Genomic DNA, 17,645 nt, shown 5'->3' on the forward strand with positions numbered 1-17,645 from the left:
TTGGCATATGCACAGCTTATAAAAGCACTAACAATAAGAAGGGTTCAGTTCCAGAACCTTGCTCAGCAACAGCCATACAGTCCATCAGAGGCCAAATAAAAGCATTTTACAGTCAGCCACAGTAAATCAGCTTCTGTTGACGACAAGAGTATTATTCACTTTATCTGTCCAGTTTTTGGCAATGAGACTAATGGATACTGTGGATCTGATCTTTTAAATTTTCACGTAAATTGCAGATATATAGTCACCTTAAATAGCAGATTTTGAATGGACACAAAACTAAACTGCAGTAATCGCAACATTATATATTATTACATTAACCACTTTGTGCATCACCTGCAATAGTTCTGGTTCAGTTTTCAAGATTCTGTTCAGTTCATTTCTTAGCAGCATGACTGAAAGACTCTGAAGGATGTCAGTTGGTATATTAAGTCACTCTTGAAGAGCTTCGGTCGATGCCCTTTAAACTCCACAGACCCAGGCTTTTTTTTCCTTGATTTAACAATGGGGTAGTTGTACAGACGTTTTCTGTTTTGTATGTTGTTTTGTTCGAGTCAAAAAGCGATACAAAAAAGTAACACAAACTATAATTTGATTTAATTTTGTGTGCACTCCATCTTGTTTTGTTTCTAGTAAAAAAAAAAAAAAAACCTTCAAGACCTCATCTTTTTACCCGCTCTTGCCTCAACCATGCTTTTATGTGACAGAAATGCAGTCTTATGATAAAGTAGATGTCTTTAAATACAACTGTGTTTCCAGAAAGTGTCCATCTTAATATTGGAAAAGGCTACGTGGATGATGTGCAAAAGCTAAAAGGATGAAAATAGTACTGCACACAAAACCAACTAAACTGTTAAGCATGGTGGATTACTATTTGTGCATCTTAAATGGGCCGCAGTAGCAGTCCACACATATGGAAAAGATATATAGAAATCTTATAAAGTTTGTATCTGTCTTGTGTGAAACTTGTATGAAAAGCATACAAAAGTGAAAACAGATATAAGATCCCTTGAAAAATTATATAAATGAAACTTGTATGTTTTGGATACTTACTAAAACAATATATAAAAGTAATGAGAAAGTGGCCACTTTCATGAGTAGGGATGGGTATCGTTTAGGTTTTATCCGATACCGGTGCCAAACCGGTACTTTTGAAACGGTGCCGGTGCTTAAACGGTGCTCGAACCGATGCTTAAAGAATGGAGAACGCAAACTTTGTCCAAAAACCTCTCATGGTTAGCTGGTTTTTGTAAAAAGATAACAATGTTAGACTTTTCTGCAGCTATAGGGCATATATGGTATCAATCTTGGCTGGAAGCAGAGCTTAAACAATGGAAAAAACACAAACTTTGTCCTAAACCTCTCATGTTCAACTGTTTTCCAATTTTCTTTGGTCATTTTAGCCTTTTTGGCCAGGGTGAAGGGAGCATCTGCCATCAAACAAGAAGACAGCCGCATGTAACTATGATGATGTTTGCTAGTTCACCTTACATGCATTAATGTAATAACGTGGTTAGCCTACTCAATGTAAATTACACACGAACAACATTAAGCTACTCACGCAGAGAAGAACGGCTGCTGCTACCACCATCATCCGTCATCATTTCTGCTACACTGACAGGGCTGAGGGCCAGGACTCTCGTCTTCGGGTTCTTGGGGGAGGTTGCTAATTCCGGGTCCGATAGCAGGCACCACACCCGTAGTAGGTACGCTGCATTTCTCGGCTTTAAAAACCCCCGCCATGCGTCGCCAGGTGTTTCATCAGATTCGAGGTGTTACCTCCTTTGCACAGTATCACCTTAAAGCACTTGTTGCAGGCTGCTGAGTTTGCATTTTTTGCTGTGAAGTACAGCCAGACTTTGACCACTTCGCCTTGGGCATTTTTAATCTGTAGCGCTGCTTTAAAAGAACGTACGTACCTGGGCCCGCCTACTATCCTTGGAAACGTAAAACGATTGGCTAGAATCTGAAGTGTATCACATCTCAGGAAAAAAAGTACCAAAATAAAGCACCAAAATGTGTGCTGCTTTTCGGTCTGGTTACTACCGTTTATGTCAGAACCGGTGCCATAATGGCACCGGATTCCGGTACCCATCCCTATTCATGAGTAAATCATATAAGCCTTATATGATTCACTATATGAAGTAGGCCACATCTTATGCAAGTCTTTTAGAAGTTTTTACTATTTCTTTTCCATATGGGCATGATGAGCTTAGAAAAGGTTAGGTGATTCTTATTTAATTCTATGAAATTTGGTAAAACTGTTGAATCAATCAATGACAGTAATGCAGTATTCCCATTGTGCATCTCAAAATCATAGCCTGCAAGCTTTGGCCACATCATTTTCCTTGCTAAAAGCATTTCTATGATAAATAATACAATGTGCCTTCATACAAACTTTGTGTGTAGAACTGTGCTTTATTAGAAGCTCTCCGCAGACTTAGGTCAGCCTGACATACTAGACTGGCATACGAGCTGCGGCCCTAAAGTGATTTTCTAGCATATTAAATTTACCCTTAACAAAGTTGCTGTTATGGCTGATATATATTCGGTTGTATTTGGTTCAATAATAGAATACCTATCACTAGGGATGGGTATCGTTTAGGTTTTATCCGATACCGGTGCCAAATCGGTACTTTTGAAACGGTGCCGGTGCTTAAACGGTGCTCGAACCGGTGCTTAAAGAATGGAGAACACAAACTTTGTCCAAAAACCTCTCATGTTCAGCTGGGTTTTTTTGTAAAAAGATAACAATGTGTTCCTTTTCTGCAGCTATGTGGCATATATGGTATCACTCTTGGCTGGAAGCAGTGCTTAATCAATGGGAAAAAACACAAACTTTGTCCAAAAACCTCTCATGTTTAACTGTTTTCCACTTTTTCTTTGGTCATTTTAGCCTTTTTGGCCAGGGTGAAGGGAGTATCTGCCATCAAACAAGAAGACAGCCGCATGTAGCTATGATGATGTTTGCTAGTTCACCTTACCTGCATTAATGTAATAACGTGGTTAGCCTACTCAACGTAAATTACACAGAACAACATGAAGCTACTCATGCAGAGAAGAACGGCTGCTGCCATCATCATTTCTGCTACACTGGCAGGGCTAGGGGGCAGGACTCTATTCTTCGGGTTTTTGGGGGATGTTGCTCCGGGTCCGATAACTGGCAACCCACCCGACGTGCACGGTGTGAGGTCTCGCAGCAAGCTATCAAATACGGCGCATTTCTTGGATTTTTAAAAAAACGCTATGCGTCGCCAGCTGTTTAATCGGATTCTTGGTGTTACCTCCTTTGACAGTATCACAGTATCAGCTTAAAGCACTTGTTGCAGGCTGCTGAGTTTGCATATTTTGCTGTGAAGTACAGCCAGACTTTCGACCGCTTCGCCTTGGGCATTTTTAATCTGTAGCTCTGCTCTAACAGAACGTACATACCTGGCCCCGCCTACTATCCTCGGAAACGTAAAATGATTGGCTAGAAGTGTATCACAGCTCAGGAAAAAAAAGCACCGAAATAAAGCACCGAAATGTGCGTTGCTTTTCGGTCTGGTTACTACCGTTTATGTCAGAACCGGTGCCATCATGGCACCGGACACCGGTACCCATCCCTACCTATCACAGTCTAAAATGGTATTATTATTATTATTATTCTTTTAATACATCAGAAAAAACTCAACTCAAGCAGTGCAGTAAATGTCTCTTTCTTTCAGTTTTTAGGGAAGACTTTTGTTGTCATTCCTTTGTGTTGGGGTAGTGTGCAGCATGGAAATACTGTTCCTTCTGATCAGTGATATAATTGTGCCCAGACTCAGGCGAATCCTAGAGGTTTTGTTCAAAACAAATAAAGAGCCATGTGAGCCTTTCTTTGCAAAATTCAGTTAATTCCAACAGGAATTAATCTTAACCCCTCAGTAATCCAAGCTCTTGATGAAAAATAAATTACAGCCTGAAACAGAACCAACATACAATGTCTCTGAGTCCAACATGACCTGGCCATGGGGTGACGCACCAGTTCAGGAGACTGAGTCGGCCACAAAAGCTCGGTCCAGGATGTGGCCAGCATCGCCTGTGGAGTGGCTCAGGAGGCTGGCCATATGGCCAGTGGAGTTATTGGAGGAGACAAAGAACTTCTCGAGGTTTGCCCCGTTGCCAGCGGCAGAGACTGAGGAGAGGCAGAGACCCTCTGGCAGCTTGGGTTGGAGGCCAGGGTTGGTGGTAACGGGCCTTCGACTCCAACATCAGTAGAGTCCTAATTCATTTAGAAATTTTAACAAATCTCTGGAACTCCTCCCATAACTCATCACCTAGCGCTATTGCAATGCCTGCTGGGTCCAGTGTGGTTGCATTGTTTTGTCATGGTTATGGAAAATCTGGACCCAAAAAAGCAGAAAACAGGACAGGATTTAAGAAACAAAAAACATACCTTTATTTAGGTGAGGCAGCAAATCCAGATGACTGAGGAAAGTGGGGTTCAAAAATAATCCAAAGCAGGTAATACACAAGGAAAATGCTTATGCAGACAAACAGTACAATGCATCAAAAAACTAAGGAGAACCGAGGGTTTAAATACACATGAGGTAATCAGGCACACAGCTGGTGAAAACAAGGTGCAGGTGAACAAAATGAATTAACTACCATGAGGGGAAACAAAACTGAATATAATGCACATGAGATGAGAGATTATCAAAATAAAACAGGAAGCCTAACCACTGAGATGGATCTTGACAGACCAAAGTAAAGACAAAGACAACAACTAACTAAACATGGGAAACATAACAGAAACAGCGACTAGGCATGGAGAACATAAGAATAACCAAGAAAGAAAACTATGGATACAAAATCAAAATGAAAACACAACCTAAGAAAAGATCATATTCAACTCAAAACCACAACAAAGTCAAACAGAAAACATCAAACAGAAGAGCGAGTCTAAAACTGAAAACACTGGATATAAAACCAAAGGATCATGACAGAAATAACTATAACCGTTGTTTTAAACTTTACATTTAATGATGAAATGAATAGTTGCCAACAAATATTCCCCTTAAAGCAATACCAAAGCGATTAACTAAAGAGACCTTGATGGTAAAATCCCGACTGTTTTGAAAGAAGAAAACGCATAGTAAAGCCAAATAGTAGAGAATTTGAAAGGGGACCTCTTTCCTTGGAAATCCCAGGTTAGCTGTGGATTGCTGGATTGATTGGTACAGTAAAAAGTACAACTTGTTGGATAGCTAGAGGGATATAAATTTTAGTAATAGTTTTATTTATTGACCTCATATAGCCAGACCTTTATTTAACAGATCTTAATAAGGAATCCAAATAACCTATTAACAATTATCAACCTAAGAATAATTGGTTAAATGATATCATGACTTGCTGGCTTCAAAAACCATTGATATGGTCACCTGGTATATAAAGTAGGACAGATCAATTCAGGGTAGACAGAACCAATATTTTTCTCATCTGATTCTCTTGACGTAACTGAGGGTTACCATTTAAATTCAATAATCAACAGCATTATCAATAGCAATTTGCCATTTTTAAATATTTTCTTCAGTTACTTCTTAAGGTGACAAAGTCTTACACACTGGGGACAAGCCAATTCTTAAACTGTTAAATGGTCTGTAGCAGTAATACCTCTGGTTCAGGCACATCCTCTGCAATTCTGCTGGTTGAGCTGAGCACAGAGCACATCATGCAGGCCAAGACTGTAGAATGATAAGGTCCCATCAAAGCCCGTGTGATTTTGATTCAGCTGATTTAGTTGAACTTTGGAGCAATGCATGAAAAACGTGGTATAACTCAGTAATATTAAACACGTTGTTTAATATTTTATAACCAGGATTCCTATATCTCTGAATTTTGCATTACCGTGTGTCTTTGCTTCTGCAACTACTGTAATGTTTGCACTTTCATTTTTGACTCATTTATTACTTTGCCAAACTCAGAATATTAAAGAGATTAACTAATATGCCTCTGCATTTTGACACTTACGTGTGGTTGTTGTTAGTGATGTGTTGCTGTTAGAAGATTTTATTGTTAACATTTTCATCTCACTGTCAGAAATACAGTGATGCTGAATGGGTTAGAGCTGAGGTTTGGAGTTTATATTGCACGCAGGAATTATTGATTTATCACTTATTGGTTTGGTACTTTCTCTGCTCTCTGTGCCATTTATAGCTTAGGCTCTGCAGGTGTTTGAACCTGCCACAATATCCATACACATTTGCACACTGGAGAAGTTGGTTGCATAGCACTGCATATACTGTTAACTAGCCAATATTTGAGTTTTAATTAACAGTTGGCAGACGTTTACAATTTTTGAGATTTTTTTTTTTTAGACAGGAGAAGTTTATGCCTAAGAGGCAGATTTCCACTGTATACAGTATGTATTGCATATATATGCGGTTGCTTATCAGAGCACAGAAATCAGCAGAGTGGATTGTTTTTCCACATCTTTCCCACAGGCATCAGAACCTTTGAACTCTTGCATTTATGACTAAAGACAGAACTCCTGCTGCTGTTGGTGTAGCAGTTACATACTGCCTTGCTTCATTTTTCCTAGAATAATAAATAATGCACATTCACGTGTTGACACAACATTATGTTGCTGAAAAATGGATGTCGACTTTATGTGTAAGAAATTCTGCTTAGTTTTGTTTACTTTAACTACCACAGGCTCTTAGGGTGAACAGTAATATATAACTGTGAAAAGCCACCATACCTATGTGAATTGCATATTATATTAAAAGACCTGGCTTTTACCTCAGGCGTGACACCAGAAGTTTCTGAAAAATTGATGTCAGCAAAATAAAGGCTTTCTGTGAGAGCTTTTGCCTATTATTCTCTAGTTTTATTTACTGGTAACTACCACTGACTGTTAAGATGACCTTTCGAAGAAAAGTCTCAAAAGTAATTCTGAAGCTATTACTATACTTAAATTACTGCACAAAATCTTGAGCCAACCCTTTATATTTTGTTGAGAAAATGGGGAGGTGGGTGCAATTATGTAATGAAAGGTAGAAATATATATGGAGATACAGTACATAAGGCAAAACTGAGTTTATACAATACAATGGCCATCTGTACACACATAGCCTGAACTCTATCAGGCAAGCTTTCCTGTAGTTTCTTTTGAGTAGCCTTCAGGAATAGTTCTCCAGGCTTCTTGAATTGCATTCAAAGCTCTTCTTTGGATGTTGGCTTTCTTTTGTTCCATTCTCACTGAAGATGATCCCACACTACTTCAGAAATGTTTAGGTCCAGGCTTTTGGGATGTCAGTCCACACCTAATCTTCCTCTGTTGTGTTTTTCTGTTCAGGTATGCGTTTACTACATTGGCTGAGTGTTTGGGATCAAAGTCCTCATTGCTTTCCAGATGGTATTGTATGGTGGATTCAAATCCGATGGTATTTTTCTGTGTTCAATTTTGACAAGATCTCCAACACCACTGAAATGCAGCTTTCAAACCATAACAGAGCTTCCACCATGTGTGACAGATAACTGTAGACATTCAGTGTTGTCCCTCCCTTCTAACCTCCTCTGTATTTGTTGACGGTGGTATGAATTCAAAACTTTACATTAGTATTTACAAATCCAAAAGGCCTGATGCCACTAAATTTTAGTCCAGTTCTTGTGTAACTTGGCACACCTTTTCTCCCTGGTTCACTCCCTTCCTGACATGGCTTCCTAACAGCTACGTTTCCACTGAGACTCTTTCTGATGAGGCATCTCTGAGATCTTGTGTTTCAGGTCATTGCTGGATCTTTTTAAAGGACATGACTTTGAAATACTATTTTGTTCTTTTACTGCAGAAAGTTTTTTAGGCTACTTCTTGTGTCCTCCACTTGTCCAGTTTCCTCACATGTTTTAGGAAAACTGCACACCATGAAGAGATTTGTCAAGTTTTCATCTAATAGCTGTTTTGGACTTCACCTTGTTGGTGCAAAAATACTATTTTATGTCAAACTGTGCTATGTTTTCCTTGATTTCACTAAGAAAGTGGGAACAAATTATGTGGGGTTTTTTTTTTTTTTGCGATAGGCTGCTAGTAACAAAGTGTCTAAAGATACAATCTAGATTTTTTATACCTTTTCTCATCAGCTCTTATATATATGCAATATATATGTAAGTTTGGCTTCTTGGGAGCAAAGTAGAAAAGTAGAAAGAAATCAGGTTTGGTTTAAGATTCTTGTACAGTACTGTATGTGAATTGGCATTTTCTTATTCTTATGATATTGGACATCCAATGTATGTCTCTGTGATGAAACAGGTCCTTATATTTAATGTTATATGTTCTTATTATATGTTACATATCAGTCTCCTAATTCCGCTTAAGTGCAGTATGTGATATGTTTAAACATGCCGTGAAGTTAACCTTCTTCCCTTTTTTTACTCTTGTCCCTGCAGAAGTGTTTAAAATTCAATGTGGATGCTCCAATCTGGCTGTCCAAGCAGCGAATCCTGTGTACTCTCAACCAGAGCCTGAAGGATGTATTAAACTATGGCCTATTCCAGCCGGCATACAACGGCAGGGCTGGCAAGTTTCTGGATGAGGAGAGACGGCTAAGGGAATACCCCTTCCCATCTATTGCTCCTGTACCTTACCTTGAGGTAGGTGTGGATCGTGTGCATTTATAAGGCTTCCACTGATGTATGATAGGAAGAGAGAAAGAAGCTGTATATGCAACAGCACCATACATAATCGTGTATACATCTTCAAAAAGATTTTTGACTCTGTGAAAAATCAATTCACATTAGAAATGCTTTTATATTCCTCCTATATTTTATTGTATTTTATATATTGTCCTAATAATTATCTTTGCATGATTTAAGTAAAGCACTTTGTGAATACTAAACACACGATCAAAATGAGTATTATTAGGAAAAGCTGAACAACAGATGTTGATACTGGCAAACAAGCCGGCCAATCAGTGCCTCCTGCACCACTTAATGAAACAACTCTGTCCATATCCTGTTTTAATTTGGAAATTTTACAACAGTTCAGCGTTCCCAATAATGGTTGTTTTATTTATTTTGTATGTCACAGAAAAAGCTGGTTGTCGCTGCTTCAGCTGATTTCAACAAGAATGCATACTACTGTAGTTATGGAAGTAGGGCTGTCGAAATATGAAATATATAGAGCTTAACGTTTTTTATTGGAGGTATAAGAAATATGTTTGGGAAACTGAACATGCTTAACGCTGGCTCTGCAGTCTAGTGGCCTCTCTAGCTCTGTTCTAGCTAATAACTGCCAGAGAGGCCATCATAATGCTGCATGAACAGTTTGTTTAATTCCTTTCTGGGGCACAACATTTGGATAACTGAAACCTGAGCTTATTAAGACACTTCATGTTTGATTAGAGTAACCTAATCATTCCAGTCTGCAGTAACTTCACAGCAGCTGAATCTTGCTACACAACAGTGAGAGGTGCTTGCTTCGCATAATAGGGGCCAACACTGCACACCAGTGTCACTATGCCTGCGCACAGTGCTGATTCATTCATATACAGCACGTAGTTTTTGTTTAATTTACCTTTGTTTTAGTGCACTGTTGTTTTGATGTTATATAAATACTGATGCGTTATATTTTATAGGTTTTATCCTAGCATACTGTAGACATCTGTTTTTTAAACCATATTGATGAATGTGTTTTTAGTCATAGTCCTTTTAACCTAATAATAAATACAGCATCTTGCACCTGTGGTTTTTCGGGGAGGGGTCCTTGTTCCCATGGCAGCGTGATTCAGTTTATAGGCCAGTGTAATAGTTTCTCTTATCATTTTTCTCACCATGTCATTTGTCAGTCATATTACAACTCATTGTTGTTCAAAAGTCGTATGTCTATATGTGTGTTTATGCTTCACATGCAGGCTGATGCGACATTTGGATGCATGTGTCTGCATCATTTTAAGTGTGATGTATGCTTTTTCTGATGTGCCAGTCAAACCCGATGGCAATAATGCTGTAGTCAGTGACAGTTTATTGTCTGCTGCAGCTGTCATCTCTCAAAGATAATTACAGTGCTTGTCCATCAAGCTTTTTGATCTGAGAGAATTAGAGACTGTTTAACAGACAAGGGTGTAAAGATGACGGCTAGGTTTTCTTTCTTTTTTTTCCCTGACTGCCTTTGTTTTCAGTGATTTTGTGACATGTCAAGAGCTTGAAATAAAGCGAAATAAAGATCTACCAAAGAGTAAATTCTTCCCTGAAACATTAAGAATTTTTTGTCTCGTTACTTTGTTATAAAACTTTGTTATGAAATTAGCTATGTTAGTTTTCTAGAGTCTTGACTGCAAATCAAGCTTGAGATTGTGTAATGTCTCAGCTTAAGGACGAATAATACTCATTTAAAGTTAATTACGTTGATTTTGGAGTTCTACTAGACTATGTCTACACATTTTAATGTTTCTACTTTCTACTACCCTCTCTCTAAAATTCTCAGTTTTAGCTCATATACTTCTACAGAAGTCACAGCTTATCACAAAAAAACAACAACACAATTTTCTGCAATGGCATTACCAGTTAGGTTCCTTTACCAAACCCCTTAACATTCATTCTACACAGCATTTAGGATGTTACACAATTTAAGAGGCAAAATGATGCAAGAGCTGACAGGGTGGGTAAGTTGTCAGTGCCATTTGTCCATTTGTTTGTCTAGTCTGTACTGTATCTAATTCTATCTGGATTTGTGGTTGTACTTCCTAAAACTTATAATTTAGCTCAATAGGCGTGGATTGATCAGTTTGTGTGTGCACAAGTGTCTGCTGCTACTTTGCCAGAACACTATGTATTGACCTGCAGTTATTCCCTTAGGCATGTTGGGTGTAGAGAAGATTGACAGGTTCGGATTAGCGGCTGAAAATCCTGTGCTCTGCTGTGGATTTACTCTGTTGGTGAATGCCACACATCGCTGGAGAAGCAGACATGCACACACGTACACACACAAGCACAAAGAGACCTGAAATACATGGAGTCCTGGGCAGTGAAAGTCGCAAAGTTTTAAAGGTATTACAGGCTGTCAGTGTTCAGTGAAACCTTTCTACAAAACAAGCAGTTTGCATCAGACCTAATGAATGATCTGGCTTTTGACAAATTCCGGTAAAGCTGCTGACCAAAGTTGGATGGTAGAGGCAGAAAGCTTGATGAATTAGTTTGCAGTAGTGAAAGCTCAAGTCATCATGCTACCTGAACTCACCACTGCCACATCTCTAACCTATTGTCTGATTACTAGACCACTTGTGCCTTGGATCTGTCTTCTTTATGATAAAAAACAAAACAAAGAAGCTTTGTTATAATATTAGGAAACGTGCTGAAATAGTTGAAATAGTTGTGCTCACATCCTCATCTGCTGCTGGAACATTTTCTGGTTAAGCACCTTCGTGCATTCGTCATTTCTTTTATAAATAGCTGGTTGTACTCTATATATGCCAAGCCATGTAATTAGCACACTTTCTCCAACGTATACATTTTTTTCTTTTAAAAAGCTATATTTTGTCTCATATTTGTTAAGCTACAAGGATCCCGACCAAATTGCTGACCACTTTCTTGCTCTGCTTCTGAAAAAGTCATCTTCTGTGGGATTCTCATTTTATATGCCTGGTCTTAATTTATTATCTTGTCATGGAGGATTGTGAGGAGTTGTCAGGTGTGATTTTAGTTGTCTTTATCGCCTTTTCTGTGTACAGCTATACTTATTTATCTGCTATACTTAAGTCAAGTAGTTACTTTTTGACTTTTATTTTGTCAGATTTTCTACTTTTTATTACATAATGTATTGATTGGTTGCCTTCAGAGTTCAAGTTCAACTTTTGTTATGCTTTTCTTTTCTAATCTGATTTTCTAGCTGTAGAAAATATTTTGTCTAAAAATGGTGAAAATGTCTTTTTTGTGCTTTTCCTATACATGAGGTGTTTAGCTGATATTGGAAGACTTTTTTTTTTTTACCTATTTATGTTTCATATTCAAGCTCCAAGTCACAGTTTTTGGGTTTTCAAGCAAGATGTAATATATGACAAACATGACATGAGTGCTGGAAAGAGATGACAGCAAGCTGCAGATAGAAATTTCATTTCATAATGACTTTGAAAGTTATTAAATAAGTCCAAATATGTTTGTTTCTGCTCTCACTTTCTATTTCATAGGACCAACTAATAGAAAATAATTTATTTTACACAAGCTAGGCTAAGCAGATGATGCTGCATGACAATTTTAGTTAATAACTTTAATTTTTTTTGCAAAGCAGAGATAAGAGCCTCTTATATTTGTTCTTCTTTTTCAGTTCCGCTATAAAAGACGTGTCTACACTCAGACCTACCTGGATGAAAAGCAGTTGTCCAAGCTCCACACTAAGGTAAGCCCAAATAGTCGTGCGGTTTTCAATTCCACAAGCTTTTTGTTTGTGCAACCTTTTGAACGCAGTGATACAGGTACAGTAATACAGTAATTAAAACACTGACTGGATAGCATAGTGGCACAGTGGGCCACTACAAGGAAAAATTGTGTCCTTTTTTATGTTTAGATGGTGAAAGTAATGATGGAAGCAATGAGTGTTGCCTATGAAACTGGTCTACATATGTTAGATTGAAATCTTGCTGAAGCGAAGCAAAGCCAAGGATCCAAAATCATGTTGAGACCATTCAGTAATGCCCACATGCTTGTTCCGTGTTCTGTTTTTTCAGATTTTCCTTGTACACACATGTCTGTACAGACTAGAGATGTCACAAGAACCAATATTTAGCTGTCCAAAGCCATATTTTCTGAAAATATGGCTATTATACTGAAAGTGCCAAAGGTATGATTGTGGTTCCATAGTCTTGTGGTTTACACATTTGCCTAACACATAAAGTCCCTGGTTGGACACAAATCCCTTCGGGGATGTGTCAGGAAGGGCATCCGGTGAAAAAAAATCTGTCAAATCAAATATGCGGAGCTATCTGCTGTGTCGACCCTCTGTGAATAAGGGAGCGGCTGAAAGAAGCTTTTACTAAAAGTACCAAAGGAAGCATATTATATCATCATGGGAAATAGTGAGTAAACATGCAATTAATATAACATGTGAAAACACACTAAGAGTATATATATTTTTCATTTCAGACTGATTCATGCTGCTGAAATGAAACAGAACAAAGTTACAGAGGCTTTAGTCAAGACGTAGCTATGCATTTTGCAGTTTGGCATATTTTGGAACCATCTGTGAAAGTTGATATTTCTTAGGTATTAAATAGCAGAAATTAGGCTTCCTTTTTAAAGTGTTTTTTGTAACATAAATAAAAGCTCATATTAAAAAGTGGACAACAACGCTGTATACAATGGTAGACTGGCATGTAATGCATTTATGCATAAACAAATGAATAAGACAGAAAAAATGCTCTCGGGAAAATATTTTCAAGCCACACTGGGAGATTGAGTTGCTCAGGAAATGTGGTTTTATCGCATTGGATTTAAGTTTTGGAGGCAAGACAGCAAAGGACAACTAGAATTTGGGTTAATTTTCTCAACATGAAATGTATTATCTTTTGCTGATAGTTTAGTAAATTTTGGCGTGATAAAACTTGCAATTTTACTGGGGCCCTTTCATTTTGAGAGGTTTATATGAAATACCTCCATTTTAGTTATTTATTCCTGGTGGATATTGAAAATAGTCATTTCATGGTCTTGGTACTTACTGCCTAATTTCCTGTGTAGTCGCATTTCTCTGGCAAACATCGCTGTCAATCTGATTTTAGAGTTGTTTCGTTTTTTCTTTCCCTTTTTATGTTTTCCCACCAGCAGGCTGATCAGGGTGCTAAAAGTGTTTTTAAAGGTAAAATTCAAAATAATTTCCAGCTGGATTTACTGATTCTCCATTAAGATTATAGAACGGAAATGTTTCACATCACTAAGACAACAAAGCACTTTAGAAATTGCTTACTTGGTACTGTCAGCCAAGTATTTGCATCTGAGAGGCTCTGGTTGAGTTTTATTGTGTAATTTTTTTATGAGATGGTTGAAAAGAGGGCCAAAGTAAGAGTGCTGCTCTTTATGTTTGTTGGTTCATTCATGTGTAATTGAAGTACGCTCTTTAGGCCATGTCAAGCACTAACATGCTTGCATAAGGACAGAGTGTGCTCATACACAAAGAAGCATGGTAGATGTCACATAAACATAAACTAGATCTTTTGTGTGTTACTGTGGCACAATAAAATATTCAGGGAAAAAATAGGGCCACATTCACTAGTATGATTCATCCCGAGCTTTTCCCAAACTTGTATAATTGCTTTTTTGTCAAAATACAACTGAAATTTCTTTTGTAAAATGCATGATTTCCTATTCAACTAGGAAACAGAACAGGAAACATGATTTGCAATCCTGAACTAATTTTTGTTCACTTAGTATAATTTTTTGTCAGAAACAATATGTTCTTAATGCATGTATAAGTGCAAGGTAAATCAAATTTCAAATCTTTTGTGATTGAAATGCAACTTTTAATTCATATATTGAAAAATATGTGTAAGGGCATGTTGCTAACCGGATGTGAACAGACTGCAGAAGAGAAGGCAGGTTTGGTAAACTAAGCTTGGTGGATCAGCAGGCTCACAGACACAGTATAAAGTGGCAAACAGAACCAAAAGGCTAGTGTTGGCAGACATTTGTGAGGCCCAGCAGGTGGTCTCAAATACAGAAAAGAAGAGCAGGATAAATGTTGTCTTCTGGGCAGCCTAGATAATCTGGCAAAGCATGCATATTTGCTGAGCACTATTAATATTATTCATGAAATAATGGGAACCAGGTGTGCACACAGGTGACTGATGATATAATTGCTTGCAGCAGGAATTTAGTGAGTACAACTGTGGCCTGTTCTGTGAAGCTGGATTTGGGTTTTTCGGGTAACTTTAAGGTTGTCCATGGGTTTTCAGTACTAAGGAAGTGGTTCCCTCCATACCCAGCTGCATCTCCATGCTTCAAGTTATGTTCAAGATTGGAAATCAAAAGGCATGAAAATATCAACCACTGATCAATCAGATGTCCATTCCTGTAAGATCCCTAGGACTAGGGTCTAAAGTTTTTAAGTGGTGTCTAAAGTTTTCCCCTGTGAGTATTAAATTATATAGATTGAACTTTAGAGCTGGGCGATATGAGATTTTTTCATATCACGATATGTTTTTTTCATTTCAGGCGATAACGATATCTATCACGATATAAGCCAAATAACTATATTTGTAAGATTTAAATGTGCCGTTGCTCACAAGTAAAATGTGAAATAATCAGCAGCTTGTTTTTATTTAAATATTTATTTCCCATAATAAGTTCAACAGGGTAGATGTACTTAAGGAACATGAGACTTTTTCAGATAAATAAAGGCAAATATTGCAAACTACACAAAAGGCAGCCGCTAAAGCGTTTAAGTTTCAAAATAGAACAAATGAAACAGACTACTAAATTGTCAATTCCACTTAGAAACAAAATATTAATTCTAAAAATAAATCTTAGTTTGTTTTACAGAAGAACAGACAAAACTGACTAACTTTTGTCAATATCAAATAAACTGAGAACTAAAAGGAAATTCTCAATCTCTCCTTGTTGTATAGCTGAGCTTTTCAAACAGTTTTAACAGTTACTTTAGTCTGACAAAAGCCGAATGACGAATTAGCGCTTCCAGTCAGAGACTGAGGCTACGTCCACACGTACACGGGTATTTTTGAAAACGGAGATTTTCCGTTTTCGTTTTAAAAAATAATCCCGTCCACACATAAAGGCAGAAATGAAGGAAAACGCTGCTATGAACATGCCAAAGCAGCAGGTGGCGCTAGATTCCTAACCGTGCAGAAATGTTGGCCAATCAGAAGTCTAGAAGCCTCGGTGGGAAAAAGTAAACAAAGCTGGGGCATAGAAGCAGAACCGAGTCGTATGTGTGGACGGACAGTAACTGTGTGTATATGTAAGCATTTAAACACTGCAGAGAGTAGAATTAACAGTAACAGTATTGTAGAAATTCATTTCACCGAAACAATAACGTGGCGCACAGTGTGACGCATGCACCAGTTTATTGTATTTCCAGACTTGCTTTCGGCACAATTTACAGTGCACGCTATTTTTGTCAGACTTGAAATAGCCGAAATACCTTCACACTACGGAACTTCTTTGGCTCTTCCGTTCGACAATCTCTCCGGCATTGGAACCATCATCTGTTTTCTCTTCGGTCACACTCGGTTGATTTTTCTAGTCGGCACACTCATTTCCTCCATTACGCGCTGGCTCCATTACCCGCTGGCTGCTTCCCAAACAAACACACGTGCGGCTTGGCACTTGTGCTGTACGTAACAAGTCACGCGACGTGACGCTGCGGCTGTGATTGGTTCGGCTCTGCGTTACCTAATTTGGATTGGCTGACTTTTTTTTTTTTTTTTAAGAGGACAAGAGCGGCGAGGTCTATCGCGATAGCTTAATTTCTCTATCGAGTAAAAGTTATATCGCGATACATATCGTTATCGTTCTATCGCCCAGCTCTAGATTGAACTTCATCCATTAACTTTTGCTTTGCTGCTTTTGTAACCAGTTTCTGCTTCACCCCGCTGCAACAGTTCGGCCCAAACAGACTCCTCGACTGTGTTGTGTTTTTAAGAAGACAAGGAGTCTCTGATCGATTGTTGCCAGTTTATTTCCTGAATGCAAACAACGGTGTTGTATCAGTGCAAAGGGCTCGCCACACACCACTCCGCACAGCACACTACGGCAGAACATCCCATTAGCATTCCACTTTAGCATACAGTTTCACACATTAATAAACAAATGAAAAGTACATAAAACTGATGTTGCACATGTGTCCACTAAGCACTTATTACACTCGGTGCCCATCAGTTGATCATACATGGTTTATGTGTCTGTACTATTTAGCTACATTGTGTGCGGTAAATACAACTCACCTCTCGTATGGCTACGGCAGACTGGCAGCGATTACTGCAGCCAGCCTCACCTAACCAGCCACACCGAGAGGCGGGGCGCTGTTTCCCCATTACACTGATATTTGTGGCAAGTGGAATAATACCACATAAACACTGTTACACTTTCTCCTTTGTTGGCTGCAAGCATGCAAAAATACTTTTTTGTGCTGTAAACCTGCAGAGCTAGCTAGAATGGGAAACCCTGGGTTTACTTATTGTGCTGATAACCACCTTTATGTGATGACTTAGCCTGCTTCATTATGTCGGGTTACCTGAAGCCAGATAACAAAAACAGACATCCTGAGTATCTTAAACAGGCTTCGTAGTACAAGGCTGAGGTGGACAGGTGCAGGTGGCAGGTGTGGTATAGCAGGAGGTGACAGTAAATAGTTACTTGTGAAGTCCAGGTTTTCTGTGTGTGTGTGTCTGTAGACTGGAGTGGAGCAGACTAGAGAGAGACGTGAATGCATTTGCATCAGACCCCATCAGATGGCAGGAGATTTGCACTGGAGAGAACGCCAGAACTTCAAACTGTGTTTGTGTACTTTTGTCTGCTACAGAGGGATGTAGAGCTGCTGCAGGGAAGAAATTCTGGAAAAACTGTTTTCATCATTTTCTTCTTTTCACCCTTATTTTATTTATTTATTTATTTATTTTAAAAAAGCTTCAATTTTAACTAAACTCCATGAGAAAATGGTATGTTTGTTATTTGGCATGTGCTTT

General features: G+C 38.4%; 1 protein-coding gene across 3 annotated transcripts in view; it reads left to right on the forward strand.

Annotated features, from left to right (window-relative positions):
* Positions 1–17,645, forward strand: part of shank3a (SH3 and multiple ankyrin repeat domains 3a) — a 245,793-nt gene that overhangs the window by 99,873 nt on the left and 128,275 nt on the right. For all 3 annotated transcript variants that reach the window (XM_024803193.2, XM_076885709.1, XM_076885710.1), the window contains 2 exons: positions 8,410–8,613; positions 12,281–12,352. In XM_024803193.2, the coding sequence (XP_024658961.2) occupies positions 8,410–8,613; positions 12,281–12,352 (276 nt within the window). The remainder of the gene's footprint in view (positions 1–8,409; positions 8,614–12,280; positions 12,353–17,645) is intronic.

The sequence above is a fragment of the Maylandia zebra genome, linkage group LG7 (assembly GCF_041146795.1).
Source record: "Maylandia zebra isolate NMK-2024a linkage group LG7, Mzebra_GT3a, whole genome shotgun sequence".
Taxonomy (NCBI): domain Eukaryota; kingdom Metazoa; phylum Chordata; class Actinopteri; order Cichliformes; family Cichlidae; genus Maylandia; species Maylandia zebra.